Consider the following 27438-nt stretch of genomic DNA (forward strand, 5'->3'; position numbering starts at 1 on the left):
CATGAAGCTCCCACCACTGTCCCATGTTCCCACCGGAAGAAAATTTTCCTTCTCTGAAGTTTCACAGCATTTCATCTGTACTTCCTTTGGGATACTGTTCACTCTCTACCATGCATCAGAGTGCATTTCCTAAACTTCGGGCATTCCTCTACCAACTTCATGATTTCTGCCATATTGAGTATCACCTGATAAATCAATTTTATTGAGGTATAATTTACATACACACTACACTCATTTTAAGCATACGGTTTGATAAATTTTTACATATATATATATATATGCCTGTGTAACCACCACCATATTAACACACAAAACATTTCTATCATCCTAGAAAGTTCCCTTGTGCCCCTACCCAGTCAATCCCCACCCTGGCTCCAGACAAACATTCATCTGATATATAATTATGTTACTACAGATTAGATATGCCTACAGTTTCATATAAATGGAATCATAAATATGCACTCTTTTGTGTCTGACTTTTTTCACTCAGCATAATGTTTTTTAGATTCATCTACGTTATTGCAAGGAGCAGTGGTCTGCTTTTTTTTTTTATCGCTGAACAGTATTCCATAGTATGGATGACTAGCGTGTTTACCCATCTTCTTGTTGATGGACACCTAGGCTGTTTCTAGCTTTTAATATGCAAAGAACATTTGTGTACAAGTCTTTGTGTAGACATATGTTTTCATTGCTCTTGGGTAAATTCCTAGCAAGGGAACTGCTGGGTTGTATTGTATATATATGTTTAACATTATAGGAAACTGCCAAATTTCCTCTAATGTGTTACAAAGTGGTATTATGACATTTTACACTACCACCCACAGTGTACGAGAGCTTCGGTTGGTCCACATCCTCACCCACGCTTAGTATTCAGTCCTTTTAATTTTGACTATTCAAATGAATATACAGTAGTAGCACTTTGTGGTGGTCATTAATAGGCTTATTTTATACCATTACTATCAATTATAGACCAGTTTTATCTACCATATTTAGAACAATCAGTACAATGGAAAAAAATCAATGTTATTATTTTCTTGCTTGATGAAGGCTCTGAGCTGAGCCCTACTTTCCCTTTTTAAAAAGAGAGATCAGTTCAGTTTCCCCTTGGGAAAACTCTGGGCACAACTACTGAACTGTGAGCTCTTGGAGGGCAGGATCCAAGATATGCCCTCTTTATAGCCCCCATAGTCCAGGTCTTATATCGAAAGCATGAGCTCCACATATGTCTGACTGAATAGATAGGTGAATGCATAGATGGTTGAACGAGAACAGGTAAGCAGCATGCAGGGTAATTTGGCTATTCTGCACCTCCACCTCCACCCCATCTCCACCTGGGATGGCCTTGGAGAAGAGTGGAAAAGCTCTTTTTGTCTTATTCCGTGAGCTTACATTTGGCATATTCCAGGCCAGATGTCTCTAGGTGACATTACCTTAGGCTGAAACCACACCATTCTGGGCAGAGGACTCATGTTGGGCTGGGTGCTGGGATGCTCACTAACATAAAGATTCCTGAACCTCATCCTTGGGTAAATTCTGATTCGGCAGGTCTCATGTAGGGCCCAGGAGTTAGCCGTTTAAGAGTCTTCCCAGCTGATTCTAATGTACAGCCAGATTTAGGACCTGTCATGGGTAGGAATGGCAACATGATGCCTAAGGACTGGAACTGATAATGAATATGGGGCTATTACTCAGCCCTACCAGCTAGGGACAGTGGAAATCAGCAGAGGATGATCTGGAGCACTTATTAAATCACCCCAGGTCAGCAGAGACACCTGGGGAGACTCTGCCAGATCGCCGCCCCACATAATAGCACTCTCTCATCCAACATTTGCACCCCCTTGGGATGTTGTGCTGAACGAAAAATAAAAAAGCATATGAGAATATCTGTAAAGGAAAAATACAGAGCTGCAGAGTGTCTGCAAACAACACCTCCGTTGACAATGATACCTGGACAACTGGGACGTGAGAGGTCTCTTTGGAAACAAAGGAGACCAGTAAGGCAGCCTGACTGCTAACAGACGGAGCCACGGGAGACAGCGAAACCTTTATCATCATGAAGGCTGTAACTTGTCATTAAAATTGAAAACCTGCTGCAAAAAATTGAAATAGAATGTTGGTAGAGTTTTTTGGATCAGATTTCATTTTACCCTCAGGAACAGATGATTACTTTCCTGTTATGCTGACCCAAACAGGATTAGATTTGGCTATTTTTAAAAGGGAGTGTGTAGCAAATGAGAAAAATCAATATTGCTCCAATTTCAGAGCTCCCTGTATCAGACTCGCTGGAGGAGCCAGGAAAGAAGCCTCCCTTTAGCTGTGACAGAGCTGCAGGAGTGTCAGCCACACTGGCGATCAGCCACACTGGTTTGGGCTCAGCAGTCTCCCTCTTCAGACTTTATTTTCAATTCTTGGGTAGGTTAGGGTCAATACAATCTTTTATGCTGCAAATTAAAAAAAATCCACCCCTCTTATTTCCTGCTCTCCCTTCAATGGAAGCAGTGTTGCATCAAAATAGAAACCCAAAGAACATGTTGTGTTTCAGTTCATATTTTGTGTTGTAGTTGAGATGATATTTAGAGATGGAATGGTATGTGTTGGACACCTGTTGAAGTCTGTGCAGTGCAGCAGAGGTCTCAGAAAAGGGGAGGCAGCCTTGTAGGAGACACAATGACTTCTCATCCATTGATTCATTGGACCTGGATTCTGGGAGTGTCCACTACAGAGGGTGAAAACAGCCACTGGTTGGATAAAAAGGTCCTGCAGGATGCTGTTGGTGCATCCTCTTGATCCGCTTCACTGGGACGGTGTACTCATCCTCTGGGTGTTGTGTGTGATGGTTGCACCTTTCTCTGGCGCATTGCCCTGGCTCGGTGGGAGCTGTCTGGGAGGTTATGTCTTCACTCCCATTAGGGTGCAAACTGCAGGCAAGGACTGTTTGATGAGAGTGAGGGCCGTAAGAGCCCAGCCTCCTTGTCTCTGACTGGGACAAACTCTGATGCAATTCACTCCAGAGCACCCCACTGGGTCAGGCAGAGGCTAGACTTCTTCCGAAATCACATCTTCCCCTAGTGTTCCCCTATGCTCTATCTTGTTTCTCTTATCGTCTTCTAGTTTCTCCTGAGAGCCCTCCCTCAATAAATCATCTGCCCAAGAACCACCATCTCAGGTTCTGTTTCTAGGGAATCCACGTAGCACTGTACAATTCCAAAGATAATAAAGTCAATTCTTGCTTCAAGGGACTCAGAGGCTGGTAGGTTAGAGTCAGAGACATAGGACTGGGTATAATTCGGGGCACAGGTGCTCCAACAGCAAGATGTGCAGAGAGCACAGTAGTTCAGAGCAAGGCTGTGAGGTCAGATGACATGGATTTGAATTCTGGCTTCCCCATTTATGCACTACATGACCTGGGAACTCTGTTAGCGACAGAACCTTCCTCATCCAATTGTTGTGAGGCTTAGTTCATGTAGCAAACTCAGCAGGGTGTCCGGGTCATAGTAAATGTTCAATGCACGTGAGCTGTTCTTGTGCTGGGGTTGGTGGGGATTACCATCACTTTTGGAATTCAGATGAGGGAAGAGTCTATTGGAATTCAGATGAGGGAGAGACCAACTTGCCCTGGATGCGTGAGGAAGTCTTCATGAAGGAGGAGATGATCTAACTGCATCTGGAAGGAAGAGTGGTACTTTTTTTGATGAAGAGTGGAGAGGATGTATAGCCTGAGGGAAAAGTATCTGTAAAGGAAAGAGGATTGAGAGAACTTGGACTCTCTAGGGATAAGTGCAAAGTTTGTGGTAGGAGGAGGGTGTATAGTTGGTGCCAGTTGGAAGCAGATGATAATGAGGAGGACAGTGATGATGACAATGATGATGATGAAGACTGTAGAAGCAATGAGTTGGGAGCCAGTGATGGCCAACAGTGGGGGCAGGCATGACAGGAACAGGGCAGGGCAGCCACGGGGACAGGAGAGGTGCTGATCCTCCTCTGGCCACTTTATTTTTACTGTTTTCACACACTTCCTCCTCCTGGCATTGAGTGGAGGAGGTTGCCGAGCACAAATAGCAAATGTGGGGGGAACATAGGTGACCAAGGGATGCTTATTATGGTGGTCCCTACTGTCTCCTCCACTATTCTCTTATTTCCATCCCTTCTGTCTAGCCAGCCTTGCTCATGGGCAGCTGAGGAGGCAGCAGTGGCAAGAGAGTCTTGGGTTGTGGTCTATCCGGATAGGATCCTCAGCCCAGGGCCACGGTCCTGCCCTTCCATCTCCTAATATGTCCTGGAACTTCCTACCCCAACTCCACCTTCATCTCCGTTTTCAACTCCTTTTCCAAGGCTGCCACCGTCTTCTAATCCACAGTCCCTTCTGCAACCCAAGTGAGATTTCTGATCATTTCATTTCCCCACTTAAAACCTTTTAGAAGACTCTTGATTCTCCTGAGTACAAAGCTGACTCCTTAGTGAGGCTTACAAGACCCTTCATGGTCAAGCCTCCCACCCCTCCTGCTCCTCTGTTTTGATATCAAAATGGGAAAACATCCCACAGCAGGCACCTAGTGTCCTATCAACGCTCCTAGCATGGTTTAGAGGGCCAGTTGGAGTTTTCAACAATCCAAGGATATGAATGTGTGCTATTCAGCATAACTGATTTCATTGTTGAGATATTTTCTCCTATAGTCACACCTCATATTTCCATTGTTTTTAATTTATAATCTGTGTGCCATGTTATGCAAACCACTCATCTTTACTTGTTAGATCAGGTGGTTTTGTACATTCCCATTCTTCCTCTCAGCTATCTAACTCTGCCTCTCTCATTTTCTTGAACTGCTCCCTCTCTTCCTCTTTCCTTCCCTCCCTTCCTTCCTCTGACTCTACACATCACAAACCTGCTCCAGATTAGGTAGGCCCCTGATTGCTGCTTCTAAAGGGAGCAGATTATAATCATCACTTTAAATCATGTTAAAAGTGGGCAAAATCCTGAGCCTCTCTGGGCACAAACACCGAGTCCCAGCCACGTTTCCATTTTTGCCTGGCTTTGTGGTCTTACACTTGCTGATCCTCCCACATTGGGAAGTAAACGACAGACGGAAGCAGATGGGGCTGGCTCAGTGCCTTCCCTACAAGCACGTTCTAGCTCTGCCACATGAGCAGGGGAAGTGAACTGCACATATATACCCACGATGGAAAGCAGCCTGCCTTAGCACTCTGACTTTATTATGTCCCAGAATGCTTCCAACTGGCCACCTGTGCTAAGGTGGAAGTTGGTGGGACACAATTGAGTAGCTGAAACTCAAGTTACTCAGTCCCTAGGACGTGAAAACCATATTTTTTTTTATTGATGTTTTAAAAGTTTATAACATTGTGAAATTTTGGGTTGTACATTTTTGTTTGTCCACCACCATATATATGTTTCCCCTCACCCCTTGTGCCCACCCCCTACCTGAAAACCATATTTTTAAAGGTTCTCAAAAGGAGTTGCAGTTGGTGCTTCTGGAACAGTGGTTCTCACTGCAGCTGTCCATTGGAATCACCTGTGGAACTTGAAGAACACCTGATGCCTGAGTCCCACCCACAGAGATTCTGATTTACTTGGAGTCAGGATATTTAAAAGCTCCCAACGTGATTCTAACGTGCATTCAAGGCTGAGAATCACTGACTGGTGATTCAGTGGAAAGAATATCACAAAGAATGGTGATAAAACAAGAGCCCTGCTATGGGCAGAATGTTTGTGTCCCCTCAAATTTCATACGTTGAGATCCTAACCCATAAAGTGATGGTATTAGGAGATAGGGCCTTTGGGAGGTGATTAGGTCCTGAGGGCTGAGCCCTCATGATTGGGATTAGTGCCCTCATAAAGGTGACCCCAGAGAGGCAGCTTGATCCTTTCACCATGTTAGCACACAGTGAAAAGATGCTATCTATAAATGAGAAGTGGGCCCTCACCACATACCAAATATGTCTGCACCATGGTCTTGGACTTCTCAGTATCTCTAACCACAATAAATAAATATGTGTTGTTTATAAGCCACTCAGTCTCTGGTATATTATTAGAGCAGCCTGAACGGACTAAGACAGGCCTTAATTAGGTAACTGCAGCCAACATTTATTTATCACTTACTCTCTACCAGGTATTATATTAAGCACTTAATAAGAACTGCCTAATTAAGGCTTTGCAACAGCTCGATGAGATGGGTACTATGATGGTCCTCAGTCTTCAGATGACAGAACTGAGGCTCGGAGAACAAGCGGTCGAGCTAAGTTAGCCTGGCTCTAAAGCTCATGCTCTTAATAACTTTACTGGAAAGTCTACCTGATCAACAGGCTGAATGCTTCTTGGCCTACTTCATGCCATGCCATGACCATGGCAGTAACTCGCAAAGTAGGCTTTTTCATTTTAAAAGTAACTGGAATCCACAATATAAAGACTATACAATGTATTGTCTAGAACCTTTCTTTGGAAAAAGAGAGACCCATCCTGATTGTATCTAGATAAGGAAAAGCAAGACACAGTTGACCTTGCCCTTTGATGTGTCTCCCCACAAAGAGTTTTGCTGTGAGGTGAGTGGTGGAGAAATGTGCCCAGAATCTACCTTGAAGCTCTCAAGAGGGATTTCCGTGAGAAATGGCCACTTCTATAAAAGCTCCAGAAGGTGTCCCCACTGCTACATGCTCTTAGAAATGCTGCCGAACAGGTAGGCTGTGAAATCTCCCTTACAATCAGCTTCAAAGCTCTTCAGAAATATTTTCAAAACAGGATGGTTTTGAAAGTCAATTTCTTTTAACACCTGGTCTTCAGTAGATGTAGCTAGCTTTGGGGGGATTTTAATTAAGATGAACTCACAGCTAAATCAAATGAACTCTTTTAAAGAATCAGATCACTAAATGAATTAAGCAGACATAACCCTAACTCAGGTTCGGATATGCACTGATACTTCCCACTGATTTCTTTAGAAGCCAGCCTAGCTCACAAAGAATATCTAAAAGGCTGATGCCTTCCACCGATGTTGGAGACATTGGGAAGATGCCCTAAAAGAATGAATCTATAATAAGGTAACTAGAGTTCTTCTATAATAACATAAAAGCAGTAGAAGAAGTTTTGTAACACTCAAAATTGAAATGAAAAACAGCACAGTTCATTTCTCTATGGGGTAAGAGATACGGTATCTCAGGAAATTGGACTAAACTGAACTACAAATAGAAGCAGACTATATGATTTCTAACATGGTGATCGCTTTTAAGTTAAATATGAAGAGAATGAAAGGTCTCCCTCTACTTGGCCTTGAGTCACTTGCAGGCCAACTACAAAGGCAGGAACTTGTTTTTGGAAGTTCAGACTTCAGAGATGGCTTACAGCCCTCCCATTAGTCTCAGAGGCTAATCTGATCCCTGGTCAGATAAATTAGCTGGCCCATCACAGCAGGAGGGGAGAGTCTAGACGGATGGGCTATGGGAAGCCTGGGTGATGGAAGGCCTGGGAAGCTTCCAGGGACATCAACATGGAAGATGAGCAGGTCTGCTGGAAGTTGACTTCACACTGTTCTCTTTTCCAAGGGGCTTCAAATTTACTAATAATGTCATTATTTATAATGGGGGTGATGAAACATGGATATTCATTTCATTATTATTCTTAAACTATGTATGTACGTTATATACACTTTTGCATATATGATGTAATTTCACAATAAAAAGAGAGTGGCTATCACGGAACACGTGGAGTAAGAAAGGACCTTGGGCTGGCCCCATAGCTTAGCGGTTAAGTGTGCGCGCTCCACTTCTGGCCGCCCGGGTTCGGATCCTGGGTGCGCACCAATGCACCACTTCTCCGGCCATGCTGAGGCCGCGTCCCACATATAGCAACTAGAAGGATGTGCAACTATGACACACAACTATCTACTGGGGCTTTGGGGAGGGGGGAAAGGAGAAAGATTGGCAATAGATGTTAGCTCAGAGCCAGTCTTCCTCAGCAAAAAGAGGAGGATTAGCATGGATGTTAGCTCAGGGCTGATCTTCCTCACAAAAAATAAATAAATGAAAGAAAGGAAGAGAGGAAGAGAGAAAGGGAGGAAGGGAGGAAGGGAGGAAGAAAGGAAGGGAGGAAGGAAGGAAGGAAGGAAGGAAGGAAGGAAGAAAGGAAGGAAGAAAAGAAGAAAGAAAGGAAGAAAGGAAGAAAGAAAGGAAGAAAGGAAGAAAGAAAAAGAGAGAAAGAAAGAGAGGAAGGAAGGAAGGAAGGAAGGAAGGAAGGAAGGAAGAAAGAAAGAAAGAAAGAAAGAAAGAAAGAAAGAAAGAAAGAAAGAAAGAAAGAAAGAAAGAAAGAAAAAGAAAGAAAGGACCTCAAATGGGTAATGAAATCCTCACTGATCTCCTAGAGAGGCAGTTTCAGTTAAGTGAGGGGGCTGAAAGCCAGCTTAAATTGGGTTGGTGAGTGAATGGGGCAACTAGTGTATTGTTTTCTTACATTTTCTCATACAGAGATGGCGATTAATACAACAAGAGGATTAAGAGAAGGGCTTTCTAAGATCTGGAGCACTTGTACTGAGGGTAAAGGCATAGAGAGACTGGAGATAGTAAGAGTGAGAAGAGATTATGGATAGGGAGGGGCACAGATGGGAAGTTTCATCACCTTGAAAAGCAACAGATGTCAGAGGGAAGGACATGAGATGATGAAAGCGGTAGCCTGAAGAAAAGTAATATCTAGTGTGGACCAGTGGAAACCAGGGAGAAGCAAGCCACCTAGCAATGCAGTAGGAAGCCGGAGGGAGGTATGCTTGAGTAAGAAGATGGTGAGGAGAGCTGAAAGGAAGTACCAATCTGGGAAAACCTTTTGAAGAAAAACTGGTGGAACGTACTGACCAATTGGGTACTGAGGGGAGAAGCAGAATCGAGGAAAGAGGACACAAAACCAGACAGGCTAGAAGGCTGGGCATGACCTTGGGAATGTCCATGATCGACTACCAGGGAATGACAAACTGCTTTCCAAAGTGACTGTATCAATTTACACTCCCATTAGCGATGTATGATCATTCGTCCACATCCTCAACAACACTTGGTATGGTCGTATTTAATTTTATCCAATCTGGTGGGTATGCAATGGTGTCTAGCTGTTGTTTGAATTTCTTTTTTTTTTTGAAGAAAAATTTTTTTTTCTATTTTCACTTTCAGTTTTTATTTATTTATTTAATTAATTTTTTGTTTATTGCAGTAACATTGGTTTATAACATTGTAAAAATTTCAGGTGTACATCATTATAATTCTATTTCTGCATAGATTACATCATGTTCGCCATCAAAATACTAATTACAACCCATCACCACACACATGTACCGAATTATCCCTTTCACCCTCCTCCCTCCCCCCTTCCCCTCTGGTAACCACCAATCCAATCTCTGTCCCTATGTGTTTGTTTATTGTTGTTATTATCTACTACTTAATGAAGGAAATCATATGGTATTTGACCTTCTCCCTCTGACTTATTCCACTTTGCATTATACCCTCAATGTCCATCCATGTTGTCACAAATGGCTGGATTTCATCGTTTCTTATGGCTGAGTAGTATTCCATTGTGTATATATACCACAGCTTCTTTATCCATTCGTCCCTTGATGGGCACTTAGGTTGCTTCCAAGTCTTGGCTATTGTGAATAACGCTGCAATGAACACAGGGGTGCATGTACCTTTACAAATTGGTGTTTTCAAGTTCTTTGGATAAATACCCAACAGTGGAATAGCTGGATCATATGGTAGTTCTATCCTTGATATTTTGAGGAATCTCCATACTGTTTTCCACAGTGGCTGCACCAGTTTGCACTCCCACCAGCAGTGTATGAGAGTTCCCTTCTCTCCACATCCTCTCCAACACATGTGGTTTCCTGTCTTGTTAATTATAGCCATTCTGACGGGCGTGAGGTGATATCTCATTGTAGTTTTGATTTACATTTCCCTGATAGTTAGTGATTTTGAACATCTTTTCATGTGTCTGTTGGCCATCTGTATATCTTCTTTGGAGAAATGTCTGTTCAGGTCTTTTGCCCATTTTTTAATTGGGTTGGTAGTTTTTTTGTTGTTGAGGTGCATGAGTTCTTTATATATTTTGGAGATTAAGCCCTTATCAGACGTATGGTTTGCAAATATCTTCTCCCAATTGTTAGGTTGTCTTTTCGTTTTCTTGATGGTTTCTTTTGCTGTGCAGAAGCTTTTTAGTTTGATGTAGTCCCATTTGTTTATTTTTTCTATTGTTTCTCTTGCCCGGTCAGACACGGTGTTTGAAAAGATGTTGCTAAGACCGATGTCAAAGAGCGTACTGCCTATGTTTTCTTCTAGAAGTTTCACAGTTTGAGGTCTTACATTCAAGTCTTTAATCCATTTGGAGTTAATTTTTGTGTATGGTGTAAGGTAAGGGTCTACTTTCATTTCTTTGCATGTGGTTATCCAGTTTTCCCAACACCATTTGTTGAAGAGACTTTCTTTTCCCCATTGTATGTTCTTGGCTCCTTTGTCAAAGATTAGCTGTCCATAGATGTGTGGGTTTATTTCTGGGCTTTCGATTCTATTCCATTGATCTGTGTGTCTGTTTTTGTGCCAGTACCAGGCTGTTTTGGTTACTATAGCTTTGTAGTATATTTTGAAATCAGGAAGTGTGATACCTCCAGCTTTGTTCTTTTTTCTCAGGATTCCTTTAGCTATTCAGGGTCTTTTGTTGTTCCATATAAATTTTAGGATTCTTTGTTCTATTTCTGTGAAAAATGTTGTTGGAACTTTGATAGGGATTGCATTGAATCTATAGATGGCTTTAGGAAGTATGGACATCTTAACTATGTCAATTCTTCCAATCCAAGAGCACGGAATATCTTTCCATTTCTTTGTGTCTTCTTCAATTTCTTTCAGAAATGTTTTATAGTTTTCAGTGTACAGATCTTTCACCTCTTTGGTTAAGTTTATTTCTAGGTATTTTATTCTTTTTGTTGCAATTGTAAATGGGATGGTATTCTTAATTTCTCTTTCTGCTACTTCGTTGTTAGTGTACAGAAATGCAACTGATTTTTGTACGTTGATTTTGTATCCTGCAACTTTACCATATTCGTTTATTACTTCTAAAAGTTTTCTGGTGGATTCTTTAGGGTTTTCTATATATAAAATCATGTCATCTGCAAATAGTGACAGTTTCACTTCTTCCTTTCCAATTTGGAGCTCTTTTATTTCTTTCTCTTGCCTGATTGCTCTGGCTAGGACTTCCAGTACTATGTTAAATAGGAGTGGTGAGAGTGGGCATCCTTGTCTGGTTCCTGTTCTTAGAGGGATAGCTTTCAGTTTTTCACCATTGAGGATGATATTAGCTGTGGGTTTGTCATATATGGTCTTTATTATGTTGAGGTACTTTCCTTCTATACCCATTTTATTCAGAGTTTTTATCATAAATGGATGCTGTAGCTTGTCAAATGCTTTCTCTGCATCTATTGAGATGATCATGTGATTTTTATTCTTCTTTTTATTAATGTGGTGTATCACGTTGATTGATTTGCGAATGTTAAACCATCCCTGCATACCTGGAATAAATCCCACTTGATCATGGTGTATAATCTTTTTGACATATTATTGTATGCGATTTGCTAGTATTTTGTTGAGGATTTTTGCATCGATGTTCATCAGTGATATTGGCCTGTAATTTTCTTTTTTTTGTGTTGTCCTTGTCTGGTTTTGGTATCAGGGTAAGGTCGGCTTCGTAGAATGAGTTAGGGAGCTTCCCCCACTCCTCAATTTTTTGGAAGAGTTTGAGAAGGATAGGTATTAAGTCTTCTTTGAATGTTTGGTAGAATTCACCAGGGAAGCCATCTGGTCCTGGACTTTTATTTTTGGGGAGGTTTTTGATTACTGTTTCGATCTCCTTACTGGTGATTGGTCTACTCAAATTCTCTACTTCTTCTTGATCCAGTTTTGGAAGGTTGTATGATTCTAAGAATTTATCCATTTCTTCCAGATTGTCGAATTGGTTGGCATATAGCTTTTCATAGTATTCTCTTATAATCTTTTGTATTTCTGAGGTGTCTGTTGTAACCTCTCCTCTTTCATTTCTGATTTTACTTATTTGTGTCTTCTCTCCTTTTTTCTTGGTGAGTCTAGCTAAAGGTTTGTCAATTTTGTTGATCTTTTCAAAGAACCAGCTCTTGGTTTTATAAATTTTTTCTATTTTTTTTTTGGTTTCTATTTCCTGTATTTCTGCTCTGATTTTTATTTCCCTTCTTCTACTGATTTTGGGCTTTGTTTGTTCTTCTTTTTCCAGTTCCTTTAGGTGCATTGTTAGATTGTTTATTTGAGATTTTTCTTCTTTGTTGAGATAGGCCTGTATCGCTATAAACTTCCCTCTTAGAACCACTTTTGCTGTATCCCATAAATTCTCGCATGTCGTATTTTCATTTTCATTTGTCTCCAGGTATTTTTTGATTTCTTCTTTGATTTCTTTATTAACACAGTCGTTGTTCAGTAGCATTTTGTTTACTCTCCACGTATTTGTGCCTTTTCTGATTTTCTTCCTATAGTTGATTTCTAGTTTCATACTGTTGTGGTCAGAAAAGATGCTTGGTATTATTTCAATCTTCTTAAATTTATGGAGACTTGTTTTGTGGCCTAATATGTGATCAATCCTGGAGAATGTTCCATGTGCATTTGAAAAGAACGTGTATTCTTCGGTTTTTGGATGGAATGCTCTGTATATATCTACTAGGTCCATCTGTTCTAGTGTGTCGTTTAAGGCCAATGTTTCCTTATTGATCTTCTGTTTGGATGATCTATCCGTTGGTGTAAGTGGAGTGTTAAAGTCCCCTACTATTATTGTGTTACTGTCTATTTCTGTTTTTATGTCTGTTAATAATTGCTTTATATATTTATGTGCACCTATATTGGGTGCGTAGATATTTACAAGTGTTATATCCTCTTGTTGGATTGTTCCCTTGATCATTATGTAATGCCCTTCTTTGTCTCTTTTTACAGTTTTTGTTTTAAAGTCTATTTTGTCTGATATGAGTACTGCTACCCAGCTTTCTTTTCATTGCCATTTGTGTGGACTATCTTTTTCCATCCCTTCACTTTCAGTTTGTGAGTGTCTTTAGGTCTGAAGTGTGTCTCTTGTATGCAGCATATATATGGGTCTTGTTTTTTTATCCAGTCAGCCACCCTATGCCTTTTAATTGGAGCATTTAGTCCATTGACGTTTAAAGTAGCTATTGATAAGTATGCACTTACTGCCATTATTTAACTTTTTTTTTTTCTCAGTGTTTTAGTAGTCCTTCTCTGGTCCTTTCTTCTTCTATACAGAATTGATGGTCACTTTAGTTTGACCTCTTTCTGAAAGCTGTACTCTTTAACTCCCCTCCTCCCTACTTTTATGTTTTTGATATCATATCTAACCTCTTTTTTGTGCATTTGTATCCATTACGTTCTTATCATGGAAATAGATAATTTTTCCTATTTGTGGTCTTCTCTTTTTCCCTTAAATAAGTCCCTTTAACATTTCTTGTAGCACTGGTTTCTTGGTGACAAACTCTTTTAATTTTTGCTTGTCTGGGAAAATTTTGATCTCTCCTTCCATTTTGAATGATAACCTTGCTGGGTAGAGTATTCTTGGCTGTAAGTTTTTTCCTTTTAGCACTTTAAATATATCATGCCATTCTCTTCTAGCCTGTAAGGTTTCTGCTGAGAAGTCAGCTGATAGCCTTATGGGGTTTCCTTTGTATGTAACTTGACATTCTCTTGCGGCTTTTAGGATTCTCTCTTTATCTTTAATTCTGGACATTTTGATTATGATGTGTCTTGGTGTGGGCCTCTTTGGGTTTATCTTGTTTGGGGCTCTCTGTGCTTCCTGTACCTGGATATCTGTTTCCTTCCTTAGGTTAGGGAAGTTTTCATCTATTATTTCTTGAAATAGATTCTCTGCCCCCCTGTCTCACTCTACTTCTTCCGGGACACCTATAACACGGATGTTAGTGCCCTTGATGTTATCCCAGAGGTCCCTTAGACTGTCCTCACTCTTTTTAATTCTTTTCTCTTTTACCTGTTCACCTTGGGTAATTTCTTCTAGTCTTTCATCCAGCTCACAGATCCGTTCTTCTGTATCCTCTACTCTGCTTTTGAGTCCCTTTAATGAATTTTTCATTTCCAGTATTGTATTTTTCATTTCTGATTGGTTCTTTTTTATATCTTCCATTTCTTTGTTGACATTCTCACTGAGTTCATCTATTCTTCTCCCCAGATCAGTGAGCATCCTTAACACTCTTAGTTTGAACTCTCTGTCAGGTAGGTTGCTCATTTCTGTTTCACTTAGTTCCTTTTCTGGGGTTTTGTCCTGTTCCCTTACTTGGAATGTATTCTTTTGCCTCCTCATTTTGCCTCTTTCCCTGTGCTTGTGTCTACGTATTAGGTAGGTCAGCTACGTCTCCTGCTCTTGGATAGGTGACCTTATGTAAGTGATGCCTTAGGAGGCTTCCAGTGTGCTTCCCTCAGTTCTCAATGTTCTAGGGGTGACCCCTATGTGGGCTACGTGTGTCCTTCTGTTGTGGCCTGTTTGCTCTCCCTGTAGGCATCCAGGGAGGCCAAGTTATGCTCCTGGCCAGCTGTTGTAATGCTCAGCTGCTTGTAATTGTTGTGGGCCCTTCAGTCTCTTTATCAGGTGTGGGGAGCCCCAGCACAGTTGGCTGCAAGTTCTAATACCACATTTGTGTTGCAGTATTTCTTTTAAGTGAGTAGGCCCCCAGCGTGGCAGGTTGTTAGGCTCAGGGCCTTACAATTGCTGTAAGCCTCTAGCCTATTAGGTCTTTTGTCAGCTCTCTGAGGATTGCAGCTGGGTGGGGCTGGCCTCAGGCACAGGAGCACCCAATTGTTTCAGGCTTTGGAAGGTGGGGCAAACCCCCATGCTGGTGAGGTGAGGAGGTGAGTTCCGAGTCTGCTTACGCTGCCATCTTGACTTGAGATCCCTGTTGTTTGAATTTCCATTTTCAAGATTACTAATGAGGTGGACCATCTATTTATATCTTTATTGGCCATTAATATTTCCTCTTCTGTGGATAGAGGATAGAAAATAACTGCTCATTTTCTCCCATTTTTAAATTGAATTTTGTTTTTTCCTTCAAAGGCATACTCTATATATTATATACACTAATAATTTGAAGTTCATACACGTGCTACAAACTTCTTTCAGTTTGTGACTTGTTTTTAAATTCTTTTTATGGTGTCTTTTCATGAATAAAAGTTCTCAAATTTGATGCAGAAACTATGAATAGTTTCATTATGGTTTTGTGCTTTTTGTATTTTACTTAAGAAATTCTTCCTTATTCAGAGATCATCATGACATTATCCTACATTTTCTTCAAATTTAAAAAATTGACTTTGACACTTGTATTTTTAACCCATATGGAATTATTTTTTTGTATACTGTGAGTTTAGGGATCCATTTTTACTTTTTTCTCTATAGATAACAGATTGTCCCTGGATCATTTACTGAATAGGCCATCCCTTCTCCTTTGTTTTACAATTTCAACTCTGTTATGTTTCCATACATGTATGGGTCTGTTTCTGGACTCCACTCTGTTCCTTTAGTCTATCTGTGCACCAATACCACACTTATAACATTATTATATTTTTATAATAAAGTGATATCTGGTAGAGGAAGACCTCCTTGTTTGGAGGGGCTTAGCTAGTCTCATCCCTTTGCTCTTCATATAAGTTTTATGATCAACCTGTTGGGATTTTAATTGGAATTGCATTGAAGCTATAGACCATTCTGGGGAGAAATGACATCTTTACTAAATCGAGTCTCTTATATATATATATATTGTTTTTGAGGAAGACCAGCCCTGAGTTAACATCTATTGCCAATCCTCCTCCTTTTTTTTTCCCCAAAGCCCCAGTAGATAGTTGTATGTCATAGCTGCACATCCTTCTAGTTGCTGTATGTGGGACGCAGCCTCAGCATGGCCGGACAAGCGGTGCGTCAGTGCGCACCTGGGATCCGAACCCGGGCCGCCAGTAGCAGAGCGTGCGCACTTAACCGCTAAGCCACGGGGCTGGGCCCCCTAAGCACATTTTTATTGCATTCTATTTTCTATTTGTTGCTGCTATATAAAAATACAATTGGCTTGTATAACTTATATCCAACCATCATCCTGACTAAATTCTTTTTCTAATTCTAGTAATTTGCCTGTAGATTATTTTGAGTTTTCTATGTAGATAATCATAACATGACAGTTTTATTTCATCCTTTCCAAATCTAGTCTGTTTTATTTATTTTCGTATCTTCCTGCATTGGCTAGGATCTTTAGCAAATCGTGGAATAGAAATGAAACTTTGTCTTGTTTTTGATTTTAAAGGAAATTATTTTAGCATTTTATCATTTTCTCAAGTTATCCTTGATCAGATTAAGAAATTTTCCTATGAACAATTGTTTAGTTTTATTGAATGGTTTTTCCTTAATCCATTGAGATGATCATATGGTTTTTCTTCTTTACTGTGGTAATGTGGTATATTAAATTATTAGATTTTCTAATGTTGAACCAACCTTACATTCTAGGAATAAATTCAACTTGGTAATGATATCTTATCTTTTTGTCCTTTGCTGAATTCAGTTTGCTAATATCTTGGTGGATATTTTACATTTATATTTTTGAATTAATGAGTGAGAATGACCTGAAATATTTATGTCTCTGACTTGGCTTAATGGGTTTTGGTATGAAGATTAAATTAGTTTCACAAAATGAGTTGGGTAATATTTTCTCTTTTATTTTTCTCTAAAAGTATTGTATAAGTTTGGAATTATTTGTTCTTTTAATGTGTGGAAGAATTTGCCTTTATCTATCAGGACTTAGTGATTTATTATAGAAAGATTTGAAACTATTCAACTTATTCAATGATTGATTATAAGACCATTTGGATTTTTTTTTTTTTGAGTCAGTTTTGCTAAATTGTATTTTTCTAAGAATTTGTCCCTTTTGTCCAAGTTCTCAAATTTTTACCATAAAGTTGTTCATAAAAGTCTCATCTTTTTAATATGTGCTGCAACTATAGTTATGTCACTTTTTTATTCCTAATAAAGGTTATGTCTTTTTTTTCTTGGTCAGTCTTACGTGAACTTGTCAATTTTATTAGTCTCTTCAACTAGCCAACTCCTGGCTTTGTTGATTCTTTGTATTTTATGTTAATTTTCCCTTTCCTTAATTTCTGGTCATATATTCAGCATTTCCTTCTGTCTACTGTCTTTGGCTTTATTTTTTTATTTTTATTTATTTTTTTGCTGAGGAAGATTCGCCCTAAGCTAACATCTGCTGCCAATCTTCCTTTTTTTTTGGTATGTAAGCTGCCACTATAGCATGGCCACTGACAGACAAGTGGTGTAGGTCTGTGCCCAGGAACTGAACCTGGACCGCCAAAGTGGAGCACACTGAACTTAACCACTAGGCCACCAGGGCTGGCCCTCTTTGGCTTGCTTTATTTATTTATTTACCCAACTTTTAATGTTGTGAATGTTTAACTCAATTTTCAGCATCTCTTCTTTGATCACATAAGCATCTAAGGTAGGGTTTTTGCATGGCAGTACTATTGACATTTTGAACCAGAAAATTCTTTGTTGTTGGCGGCTGTCTTGTGTATTAAAAAATATTTAGCAGCATCCCTGGCCTCTACCCACCAGATGCCAGTAGCTCCCCCCAACTGTGATAATAATAATAATAATAATAATTAAAAAATCTCCAGACATTGTCAAATGTCCCCTGGGAGTCAAAATCGCCTTCAGTTGAGAACCACTGATTTAAGGCTACAAATTTTCATTTAAGTACACTTTGGCTTCATCACCACTAGTTTATTTTCCTCATCATTCAATCTAAGTATTTTCTAATTTTCATTGTGATTTTTTTCACCCATAGGTTATTCAGAAGTGTATTTTTTTTTTTTAAGTTTTTGTTTATTGCTGTAACATTGGTTTATAACATTGTATAAATTTCAGGTGTACTTTAAAACATCTAAGCCTATGTTTTTGTTTACTTGTTCATTTTTAAATATCTATTTGTTATTGATTTATAACAACAGATTTGTTGAGATTTGCTTTAAGCCCTAGCATATGGTAATTTTTCATAAATATTTCATAGGGCTGGAAGATTGTTTTTTCTTAGTGCAGTGTTCTACATATATCAATTATATCAAGCCTGTTGTGTGCAAATTGTCTGCAGTAGCGCTGTCCAATAGAACTTTCTGCATTGATGAAAATGTTCTATATCCGTGCTGTTCAATACAGTAGACATTAGCAACATGTGCTTATCAAGCACTTGAAATGCGGCTAGTGTGACTAAGGAACTGCATGTTTAATTTCAAAAAATTTACATTTAAATAGCTACATGAGGTTTGTGGCTACTGTATTGGACAGAACAAGCTATATAGTCTTGCTGATTTTTTTGCCTGCTTGACAGAGTGTTATTAAAGATAGTAGATTTATCTATTTCTGCTTGTGGTCCTGTATTTGCTTTATGTATTCTGAAGTTATGTTTTTAGATGCATAGAGTTTGGAATAATTATATCTTTCTTGTGAACTGAACTTTTTAAATGACCTAGTAACCTTCTTGATTTCCAGTAATGCCTTTTTGTTTTTAAGTCTATTTTATCTGATATTGCATAGCTTCCCCAGAACTCCCTTAGAACTTGTCTGTTATATCTTTCCCCACCCTTTTACATTACTGTGTCCTTATTTTAGGTGTGTCTTTTAAAAATAGCATAATTATGAATAAAATCCAGAAGTACAATCTTTTTCTCAGCTAGTTTTATTTACCTTGAGTTCAATTATCAATATATTTGGATTTATTTTATTACATTATTCTGTACTTTTTATTTATTTAACTCTTTCTCTGTATCTTTTCCATGTAACCCCTTCCTCTACTTTTTGATTTATTTTGGATTGATTATATTTTTCCCCTTCACTTAATTTTTTTCCTCTTCTAATTATGTACTTTTACTTCTTTTCTTTAGTTAAACATATCAATGTCTAAAATTTACCTTTTCCCTCTTCTCGAGCAACTCAAGGACCTTAAAATCTTTAACTCTAATTTCTCCCCTTCTGTCCTGAATAGTATTTTAGTCCTATATTGATATTATTTTAATCCTACAGATTATATATTATTGTTATTATTTTATAGTTAATGGTAGTTTAAATTTACCTGTAATGTACCATTTTGTTAGTTCAGAAATCCTTCTTGCATCTCAGACATTATGTCTGGGATAATTTTCCTTCTTCCTTAAGTATATCCAGTAGAAGTTCCTTTAATGAGTCTGTTCCTTTAATGGGTCTGTTGCTAATGACCTCTTGTGGTTTCTGTTAGTCTAAGGATGGTTGTTTCTGCTGACTCTGGTTTACGGTAGCTTATGTCACTCTCTTACTTAAAACCCTCCCATGGCTCTTCACTACGTTTTGAAAAAAAATCAACCTCCTCAGCAAAGCCTAGAAGGCCCTACCTGACCCAGCCCTGTAGAATTTTCCAGTCATATCGCTACCTCTCTCCCTGACTCATGGGCTTCTGCTACTGTGGCCTTTTCACTCTTCAAATGTTTACTCATATCTTTACTGATTTTAACTTTTTTTCATTGAAGATTGTTATGGGCTGAACCATTTCTCCTTGAAATACATATGTTGAAGTCCTAACCCCTAGTACTTCTGCCCTGCTGCTAAGGGAATAGTCTTAGGTCACCTGCCGCTCAACCTTCAGCCACACACGCCTCAGAAGAGCAGGTCGTGTAACACTCTGAGCTGGTGAGGGAGGCCACAGAGGTTCTGGTTAAGACTCTCGCCCCTCGTCCCTTTGGGCCCAGGGCTCCCCTTCTTAATCTCACCTAGATTAATCCTTTGGGAGTGCTGTCTACTTCCTGCCAGTTTATGAGGGAGGGGGCTAGCCCCCATCTGCACTGGGTTCATTCTTCACGCTGTGAAATTGTCCTTCTAGCTCAGACACAGGAGGGGGGAGTCAGGAAAGAAAGGGGGCGGGAGGGGCAGAAGAGCTGGATGTGGCAGTTTGCCCGAGGCCAGCAGTGGCCACGTCTGTTTCCTCTTTTTGACCCCTTTTGCTCCCTCATCAGAGCTACTTTCCCTCTAGCCTCAGGGCTCCATGTTTGCTTTTTTCTCTTATCCAAACTGCTCTGCAAGGAAAAGAAAAAACATGAGTGCAGAAGCTTAAAGGGTTCAGAGAGGAGCAGGGCCTGTGGGAAAGAGAGGAGGATATTTATGGACAGCGACAGACACCTGCGGCCCAGACCCTGTGGGGTCTCCACGTGTCCTGAAATGGCTTCAGACTGATTTCAGGAGAGAAAATCTCAAAGCTGCCTCTGGGATACCGCTTCTCAAACATAGCCCAGGGTTAGGATGACAGGGGTACTGATCCACTCAGCGTCCTCGATAAAGGAATGGCTATGACAGCTGGCATTTACTGAGCATGTCTTATGTGATAGGCACAGTTTCAAGAGCTCTGCAGGTAGGGGCTGATTTGGTCTTCACCACTTCCGAATGTGGGAGGCGCCATTATCATTCCTCTCATTTCAGATGAGGAAGCCAAAGCTCAGGGATGCTCAGACACCCGCCAAGGTCACACGGGGCAGGTGGCCGAGCATGAGACTGCCTTAGAGGCCAGGCTCTTGGCCAGCACACTGAGCAGCCCGGGACACTGGGGTGTAAGGATACCCAGTGCTTGCCCCATTGGATTCAATAAAGCTATTTTTATTTTGAAAGAAAAATAAAAAACCATGTGTCCCCTTACACATTTTTATTTTCTTGGTTGGGCCCTTAGGCAAAGCAAGGGCCTGCCCTTGATCATGGATCTGGGTGTGCCTGGCTGCAGGGAGGAGTGGTGGGGAGGACAGGGAGGCACTGTGGGCATGGCTTTCCTGACCACACACGGGCCGTGACCTGCTAAAGCCTGGCTTCAGCCTTGATGAATGTGGCTTGGTACAGGAAAAGGATTTTCTACCCTTGTCAGAAGGAAAAGGGGTCTGGGTCCATCATCTCAGTGTCTAAGGACCCTATAGCTCCAACACTTTAGGATCCTGGGAGTGCTTCGCTTAGCAGCACTTAATACGGAGGAATGAAGGACAGGAAGGGACCCTACAAGAACCTGAAAACAGCCACCAATTTCAGATTTTCTTTCATATCTTGCGGACATAGGCATTTTATAGACATATCTCATTTAATCCTCATAACAACTCTTCTAGGATTCTCCATTATCCCCATCTTACAGGTGAGTAAGCCAGGGTACAGGTCACATGGCCAGGAGGACAGAGCCTGATTTTAATCAGCTATGTCCGATTCCACAGTCCGAGACCTCAACTACCACTAATATATCTTAGAAAAGTTCCACTTTCAAGGCAACAGAAATTGAGGGATGACGAAGAGATAGATGGAAGCATCCAGAAAATAAGGCTTCCTCCACCCCCTCCTCCATCCCTTCCACCCTTCTCTTCCAATCACAATATTGAACAACTGACACTTATCACAGAAAAATCAATGTGAGAACAATACATGTTCCTTTGCTGCAGGAGTGGGCTCTCTTAGGCCCTCGTATTCAATTTATTTATAATCTGATTTGGAAATGAAAAGGCAAAGCTGTCCTCGGAGACCGCTCGGCACACGTGTTCTAAGTTCTAGCATCGCCTCAGCTTTGCTGCTCTGAGCCTGGGCAGAGACGTGAGCCGAGCGAGAGTCCGTGTTGGCTCTCTCTGGCGTCTTAGAAGTAAAGGCTGCTTCAAGTGTGGGCTTCCCTGGGCTCCTCTTTCATCCAGATGCCGTGAAGCATCATGTTCTCATCCAGCTGAGCAGTCAGGCTGAAGAGACAGACCCAATAAAAGGCACGTCCCTGCAGTGCTGGCTACGCCTGCGTGCATACTTCATATTTTATCCCGGCTTCCACATTACATGTGTATGTGTGGGCGGCACAGACTGGCATCTACCAAAGTCAGTCTAAAGCCTGTCATACACATGAACTCACGTGGATGAGCATGTTCCTAAGCTATGACTGGCTTTTTCTCTTGTGGAGTGCTTCTTTAGCATGCTTGACCATTTCACTTCTCTCTTTGTTCTTATATGTGACGTGACAGCCAACTTGGAAAGAATATATATGCTCAAACAAGAGAGATGCTTTAAATGTATGAGTCAGAATTGCCTACAAAATCACACATGTGCACACACACACGTGCACACACACAGTAGATGTACGTGTGCTGTGACAGGCAGGAATGCTGACAGTGTCTAGGCATCCTCATACTCCGCCTAATAAAAGAAAAGGAAAACCCTCTTTTATGCTTTTGTTTCTTTTACTAACAGTAAGGCTTAGAAGAATTCTAATTGGAAAAGAAAGGTTAGTGTTGTTATATCTCATAAAAGTGTCCTTTAGCCAACGAGTGGCTTATGTTTTTCAGATGGCCCCCGTCGACAGAGCCTATCTGGAGGGCAGGTGGCATTTTTTTTTTTGCTACTCAAGGTGACATTTATGTCTTGAACCTTTCCATTTTGGAGGTGCCAGGAAGCTGACAGAAAAGACTCTTAAACCAGTTATGAAACGATTCTCCTCTCCGTACAGACAGCAGTGGAAGCAGAGGGAGCAGCTGACTGATTAAACAATACCCTTTAGGACTAACTCCATGCTAAAGACCGTGCTGGGCACTGGGATGCAGAGGCAACAGGAAAGACATGCTCCCTGGCCTCAAGGGGATTAAGAGCCAGCTGGGAAGTTGGACTGAGCCATAAGTACAGGTGCGAGGAGTCCCCACGGAGATGGGCTACCAGTGCTGATGACAGGGGCTCTCATCTAGGGAAGCGTCTCGGGGAAGGCTTCCCTGGGGAAGGACATTTAAGCTGAGACTTGATGAGGGAGCAGGGGCTGCTTGGTGAGGAGTGGGGAGAGCTTGAGCAGAGAGAGTGCAGTTAGACAGGAAGGGCACCAGGCAGGCAAGAGGCTGGCGTGGTCGGTAAACAGAAAGAAGGTCCGAGTGGCGAGGGGACAGGGAAGTGAGAAGAAACTGGGAAGAACGCAGGGACCCACACCTGCCAAGCAGAACACAGGAAGTCTTTTGTATTTTATCCTAAGAAGCACGAGTGTCATTAAAAGCTGAAAACTGGGGCAGTGCCATGCCTGTCACTTGGCTACTGAGTGGATGACGGACTTGTGGCACATGAGTGGAAGCAGAGACCAGTTAGGGGCTGTCACAAGGGTCCAGGCAAAAGGTGATGGTGACTTGAACTAGGGTAACAACAGTGGAAATGGGAATGAGAGGTTTTTAGAAGGCAGAGTTAGTAGAACTTGGCTATGGATTTGATGGAGTGGGGGGTTAGGGAGAGGAAGGAATCTGAATGTCTCCCAGGACAGTGATGTCATTTACTGGGACGAGGGCCCTGGAGGAGAGGTGAGAGGGGCAAGGGGAGAGCCTGAGTTTAATGCGGGGCATGTTGGACATGAGTCACCTGGGAGACATCCAAGAGGAGACACCAAGAAGGTGACACAGAGCCAGCCCTGGTGGCCTAGCGGTTAAAGTTCTGCACTCTCCGCTTTGGCAGCCAGGGTTTTGTTCCTGGGTGCAGAACCACACCACTCGTCTGTCAGTAGCCATGCTGTGGCAGTGGCTCACACAGAAGAATCAGAAGAGCTTACAACTATACACAACTATGTACCGGGGCTTTGGCAGAGGAAAAGGAAGAAAAAAAGGAGGAAGATTGGCAACAGATGTTAGCTTAGGGCGAATCTTACCCTGCAAAAAAAAAAAAAAAAGAAGGTGATGTACTTGGAACTCAGCAGAGGGGTCTGGGTGGAGAGACACATTCGGAAGCCTCAGCAACAGGGGCTAACTGAAGCTGTGGCATGGCTGCAATTGCCGGGAAGAACAGAGGGCCCAGGAGGGAACCCTGCTAACCCTGCTCCTCCTACTCCAGTGGAGTTGTTGCCGGCCGAGAGCTGAGAAGGAGTAGTCAGTCGAGGGGATGAGAGGAAAAGCAGGAGTGTCTGGTGTTATTCAAGCAAGAAAGGAACGTGTTTTGGGAAGGAGGGATTGGGCAACTGTGCTGAATGCTGCTAAGATTTATCTTTCTGAAAAAACCTGTCACTCGCTTGATTACAAATCTCACTACCGCCTCCAAGAAAGAGTCTGAACTCGTTATCATGGAATACCAGGCCTCTCATGCACTACTGCCAATCTACCTCCCCAGACTCGTCTCCCCTGACTTCTCCCCCACTAGTGAAGTCTGCGCTGTGGCCGTGCTGACGTTCCCTCTGACGACACTGGAACGTGCGTGTCATTTGTCTCTCCAGCCTTCATTCTCTTATATGTCAGTTTTTGTCCGGAGATCTGCCCTCTCTCACCTCCTTCAGTCCATGTGGTTCTGAGGTCACCATTGCAGCCCTTGGTGTGGGGCATGTGGCCAGGCCAACGCTGATCAGTGCTTTGCCCTCCCCTGAGAGTGACCGGTTGGAGGAGAGGACAGGAAATGTGAGTCAGAGTCAATCTCATGGAAGTTCTGGAACAAAGGCTCATGTTCCTTTCCAACAGCTCAGAATCTGCAAGGACGTGGCCCCAGGAGTGCTGGCAGCTATTTGGGGACCATGGGAGAAAAGCTGATCTGAGAACTCAGCTAACACATGAAAGAGCAGAGCTGAGAGACACAGACTCAGGCCTCTGGGACATTGTTTGAGTCTTTGCTTTAAGCCAGGCCAGAAGCCAGAATGAATCTGGACTTTTGAACTGTGGGGACCAGTGAATGTGCTTTCCTTTTCCTTTTTGCTTAGGGTCAGGTTTACTGTCACTTGCAACAGAATCCATGAATCCTAACTAACACATACACGCTATTCCTCTTACCAAGAATGTTTCCCTGCTTCTCTGTCTGGAAGATTTAGCTGTGCTTCTCCGTGCAGCCTTCTCCGACCCCTCCAAGCAGTCATCCCTGCTCTATCCTTCCTCAGAGCCCGGCATTATCATGTGTCCACTGTGGTTTACACATCTGCTTCCCCAGCAGCCTCTGGCCAAGAACCATGTCTCATTCACTTCTGTATCCTGACGCCTCATACATTATCTGGTGCACATGAGTCACTTACTGAATGTTTTCTGAATGAATGAATGAATGAATGAATGAATTATAAGCAGAGGCTCAATATCAAGATATAGGAAGATACTTGCGAGAGGAAAAAAATGGTTAAATAAATGCTTAAACCAAAGAAAAATTAAGTGTATCATCTCCGGTACTGGCCAAGTACATTTTAAAAATGTCAATAATTTAATTATGGAAATGGCCTCTCAAAAATAAAAAATAAATAAAGCATGTCCCTTGTTCCCAGATGGAATAAACTCGTTTAGCTGTGTTACATCAGAATAACTTCGCAGAATCTGGTATTTGAAGCTCAGCAGATCAGCTTGGCTGATTTTTCCATAATTATTTTAAATGTTCACCATCTCCAGAATTTCATCCCAAACCTTAACAGTCCTGGGCCCCTAATGAGCAAGCTCCATGGCTCAGGCCCAGGCCCAGCTTCAGTGCTATGCTGGGTCATCCTTAGATGTCTACGGAAGACATCCAGAGCAAGCCGTTGTTACCGTGGTAACAAGCGCGGAAAGGAAAGGGTGGCTGTCATCTACGAGATGAGGATCGTGTACAGGAATCACGACAAGCCAAGGAAACAACACGAGGCTTCCTCAGGTAAGAATGGCCATTCAACATAGGTGCTGAAAACTGAGCTGTCAAAACATCTAATAAGTAAGTATGCAGAAGCCCATTCATTCTGGTCACCGAGGCTTTTGACCCAGATGAAGATGTTGCTGGGGCCTGACTAAACAGGCTGTTTATTTTTTTAAAGGAATGTTTTCCAAATTAAGTTTGGATTTAGCTTCTAATTGAATTTAAATTTAATTGAACAGGAAAGACACCTGTAAACACAAATATTGTGAATGCAGCTTTTCCCTTTTGGCACTCACCGCCTCTCACTATTTTGTACGTACATATATACATGTATGTCTGTATATATACATCTCTGGGCCAGAATGGATCCCACTGAAACATGCAGAACAGGCAACACGGAGCTCAGTGCTGCACACACTCAGTGTGTATTGTCCTATGCCATTCACACTTTGGGTATGAAATTCTTATTAAGAAAACTCTACAAAGACTTTCTTTTTTAGTGACAAATTTCTAATGATCCAACCACTAGATTCAAATTAAAGCAGGTTTATGGATTGGTGCTTGTAAAGATGTTTTATCCGCCTTTCTTGTTTGGAAATCTAGGATGGACCATGATTTTAGGCTCCTTGTTACTTCTGTCAATAATTAGTTGTCAGAACTGAAAGTATTCACGAAAAACCAGTACACAGAATACAGGAAACCCAGTGCAAAGCCCAAGGTGAAAACAAACGAAGAGCAGAGAGGGGCCGGCCTGGTGGCGCAAGCAGTTAAGTGCCCATGCTCTGCTGCGGCGGCCCGGGGTTCACGGGTTCGGATGTCGGGTGCGCACCGACGCACTGCTTGTTAAGCCATGCTGTGGCGGCGTCCCATATAAAGTGGAGGAAGATGGGCACGGATGTCAGCCCAGAGCCAATCTTCCTCAGCAAAAAGAGGGGGATTGGCATCGGATGTTACCTCAGGGCTGATCTTCCTCACACACAAAAAAATAAAGAGCACAGAGGAGCTCTGTGGGGTTGCCAGAGCCATCTGATGGTGGTACCTTATCTGATTTTCCTTGTCATCCACCAGGAAGAACCAGCGGAACTTCACAACCAAGGGGCTGCAGTTGGTCATTGTAATGTACCGGATGACCTCAGTATCGTTCAGGATACAGCCAAAATCCAGCTCCATGGTCTCAAAGCTGAGGTTGGGGTAATGCACTTCTCCACGCAGGTTCAGGCTGTCTACCTGGGGGTGCTCCATGTACTTGATTGCTAGAATTTCTTCTGCCACCCAGTTGTTTAAATCATTTCTGTAGGAAGGGTCAAACTTGACCAGCAGGTTTTTTTCTCCTCCAATCTCCAGTTTAATAGGCTACAAACAAGATAATGGGGAATTACCAACCTTCGTACTATGTGTCTCCAACCTGATACAGGAAACAGGACAACCAAAGTTATTTATATGTATTTATGTACATACACACATACAGATACACACATACACACATACAGATTAGTATGAAATATATACATATCCACACTTTATTTATCCATAATTATGTATTTAGAATTATACATAATTAAACAGCTAGTACATCTATATTAATATGTATATCTATCCATATTTATCGATATCTATAGATATTTATATTTATGCATACACATATATTTTATTAGTTGAAAATGAAAGCAAGGAAAATCTGGAAAGGAATTATTCGAAGGAAGAGATTTTGATAAGCATTATGAGGTTATAAGGACTGAGGAGTTGTAAAAGGGAAAATCTATAATGGATAACTATTA

General features: G+C 41.5%; 1 protein-coding gene across 2 annotated transcripts in view; it reads right to left on the reverse strand.

Annotated features, from left to right (window-relative positions):
- The window catches only part of HYDIN (HYDIN axonemal central pair apparatus protein), a 323416-nt gene that overhangs the window by 136000 nt on the left and 159978 nt on the right, over positions 1–27438 (reverse strand). For both annotated transcript variants that reach the window (XM_004431814.3, XM_087419963.1), the window contains exon 22: positions 26700–27013. In XM_004431814.3, the coding sequence (XP_004431871.2) occupies positions 26700–27013 (314 nt within the window). The remainder of the gene's footprint in view (positions 1–26699; positions 27014–27438) is intronic.

This window comes from Ceratotherium simum, chromosome 30 (assembly GCF_057802395.1).
Source record: "Ceratotherium simum simum isolate JZ-2026a chromosome 30, ASM5780239v1, whole genome shotgun sequence".
Lineage (NCBI taxonomy): Eukaryota > Metazoa > Chordata > Mammalia > Perissodactyla > Rhinocerotidae > Ceratotherium > Ceratotherium simum.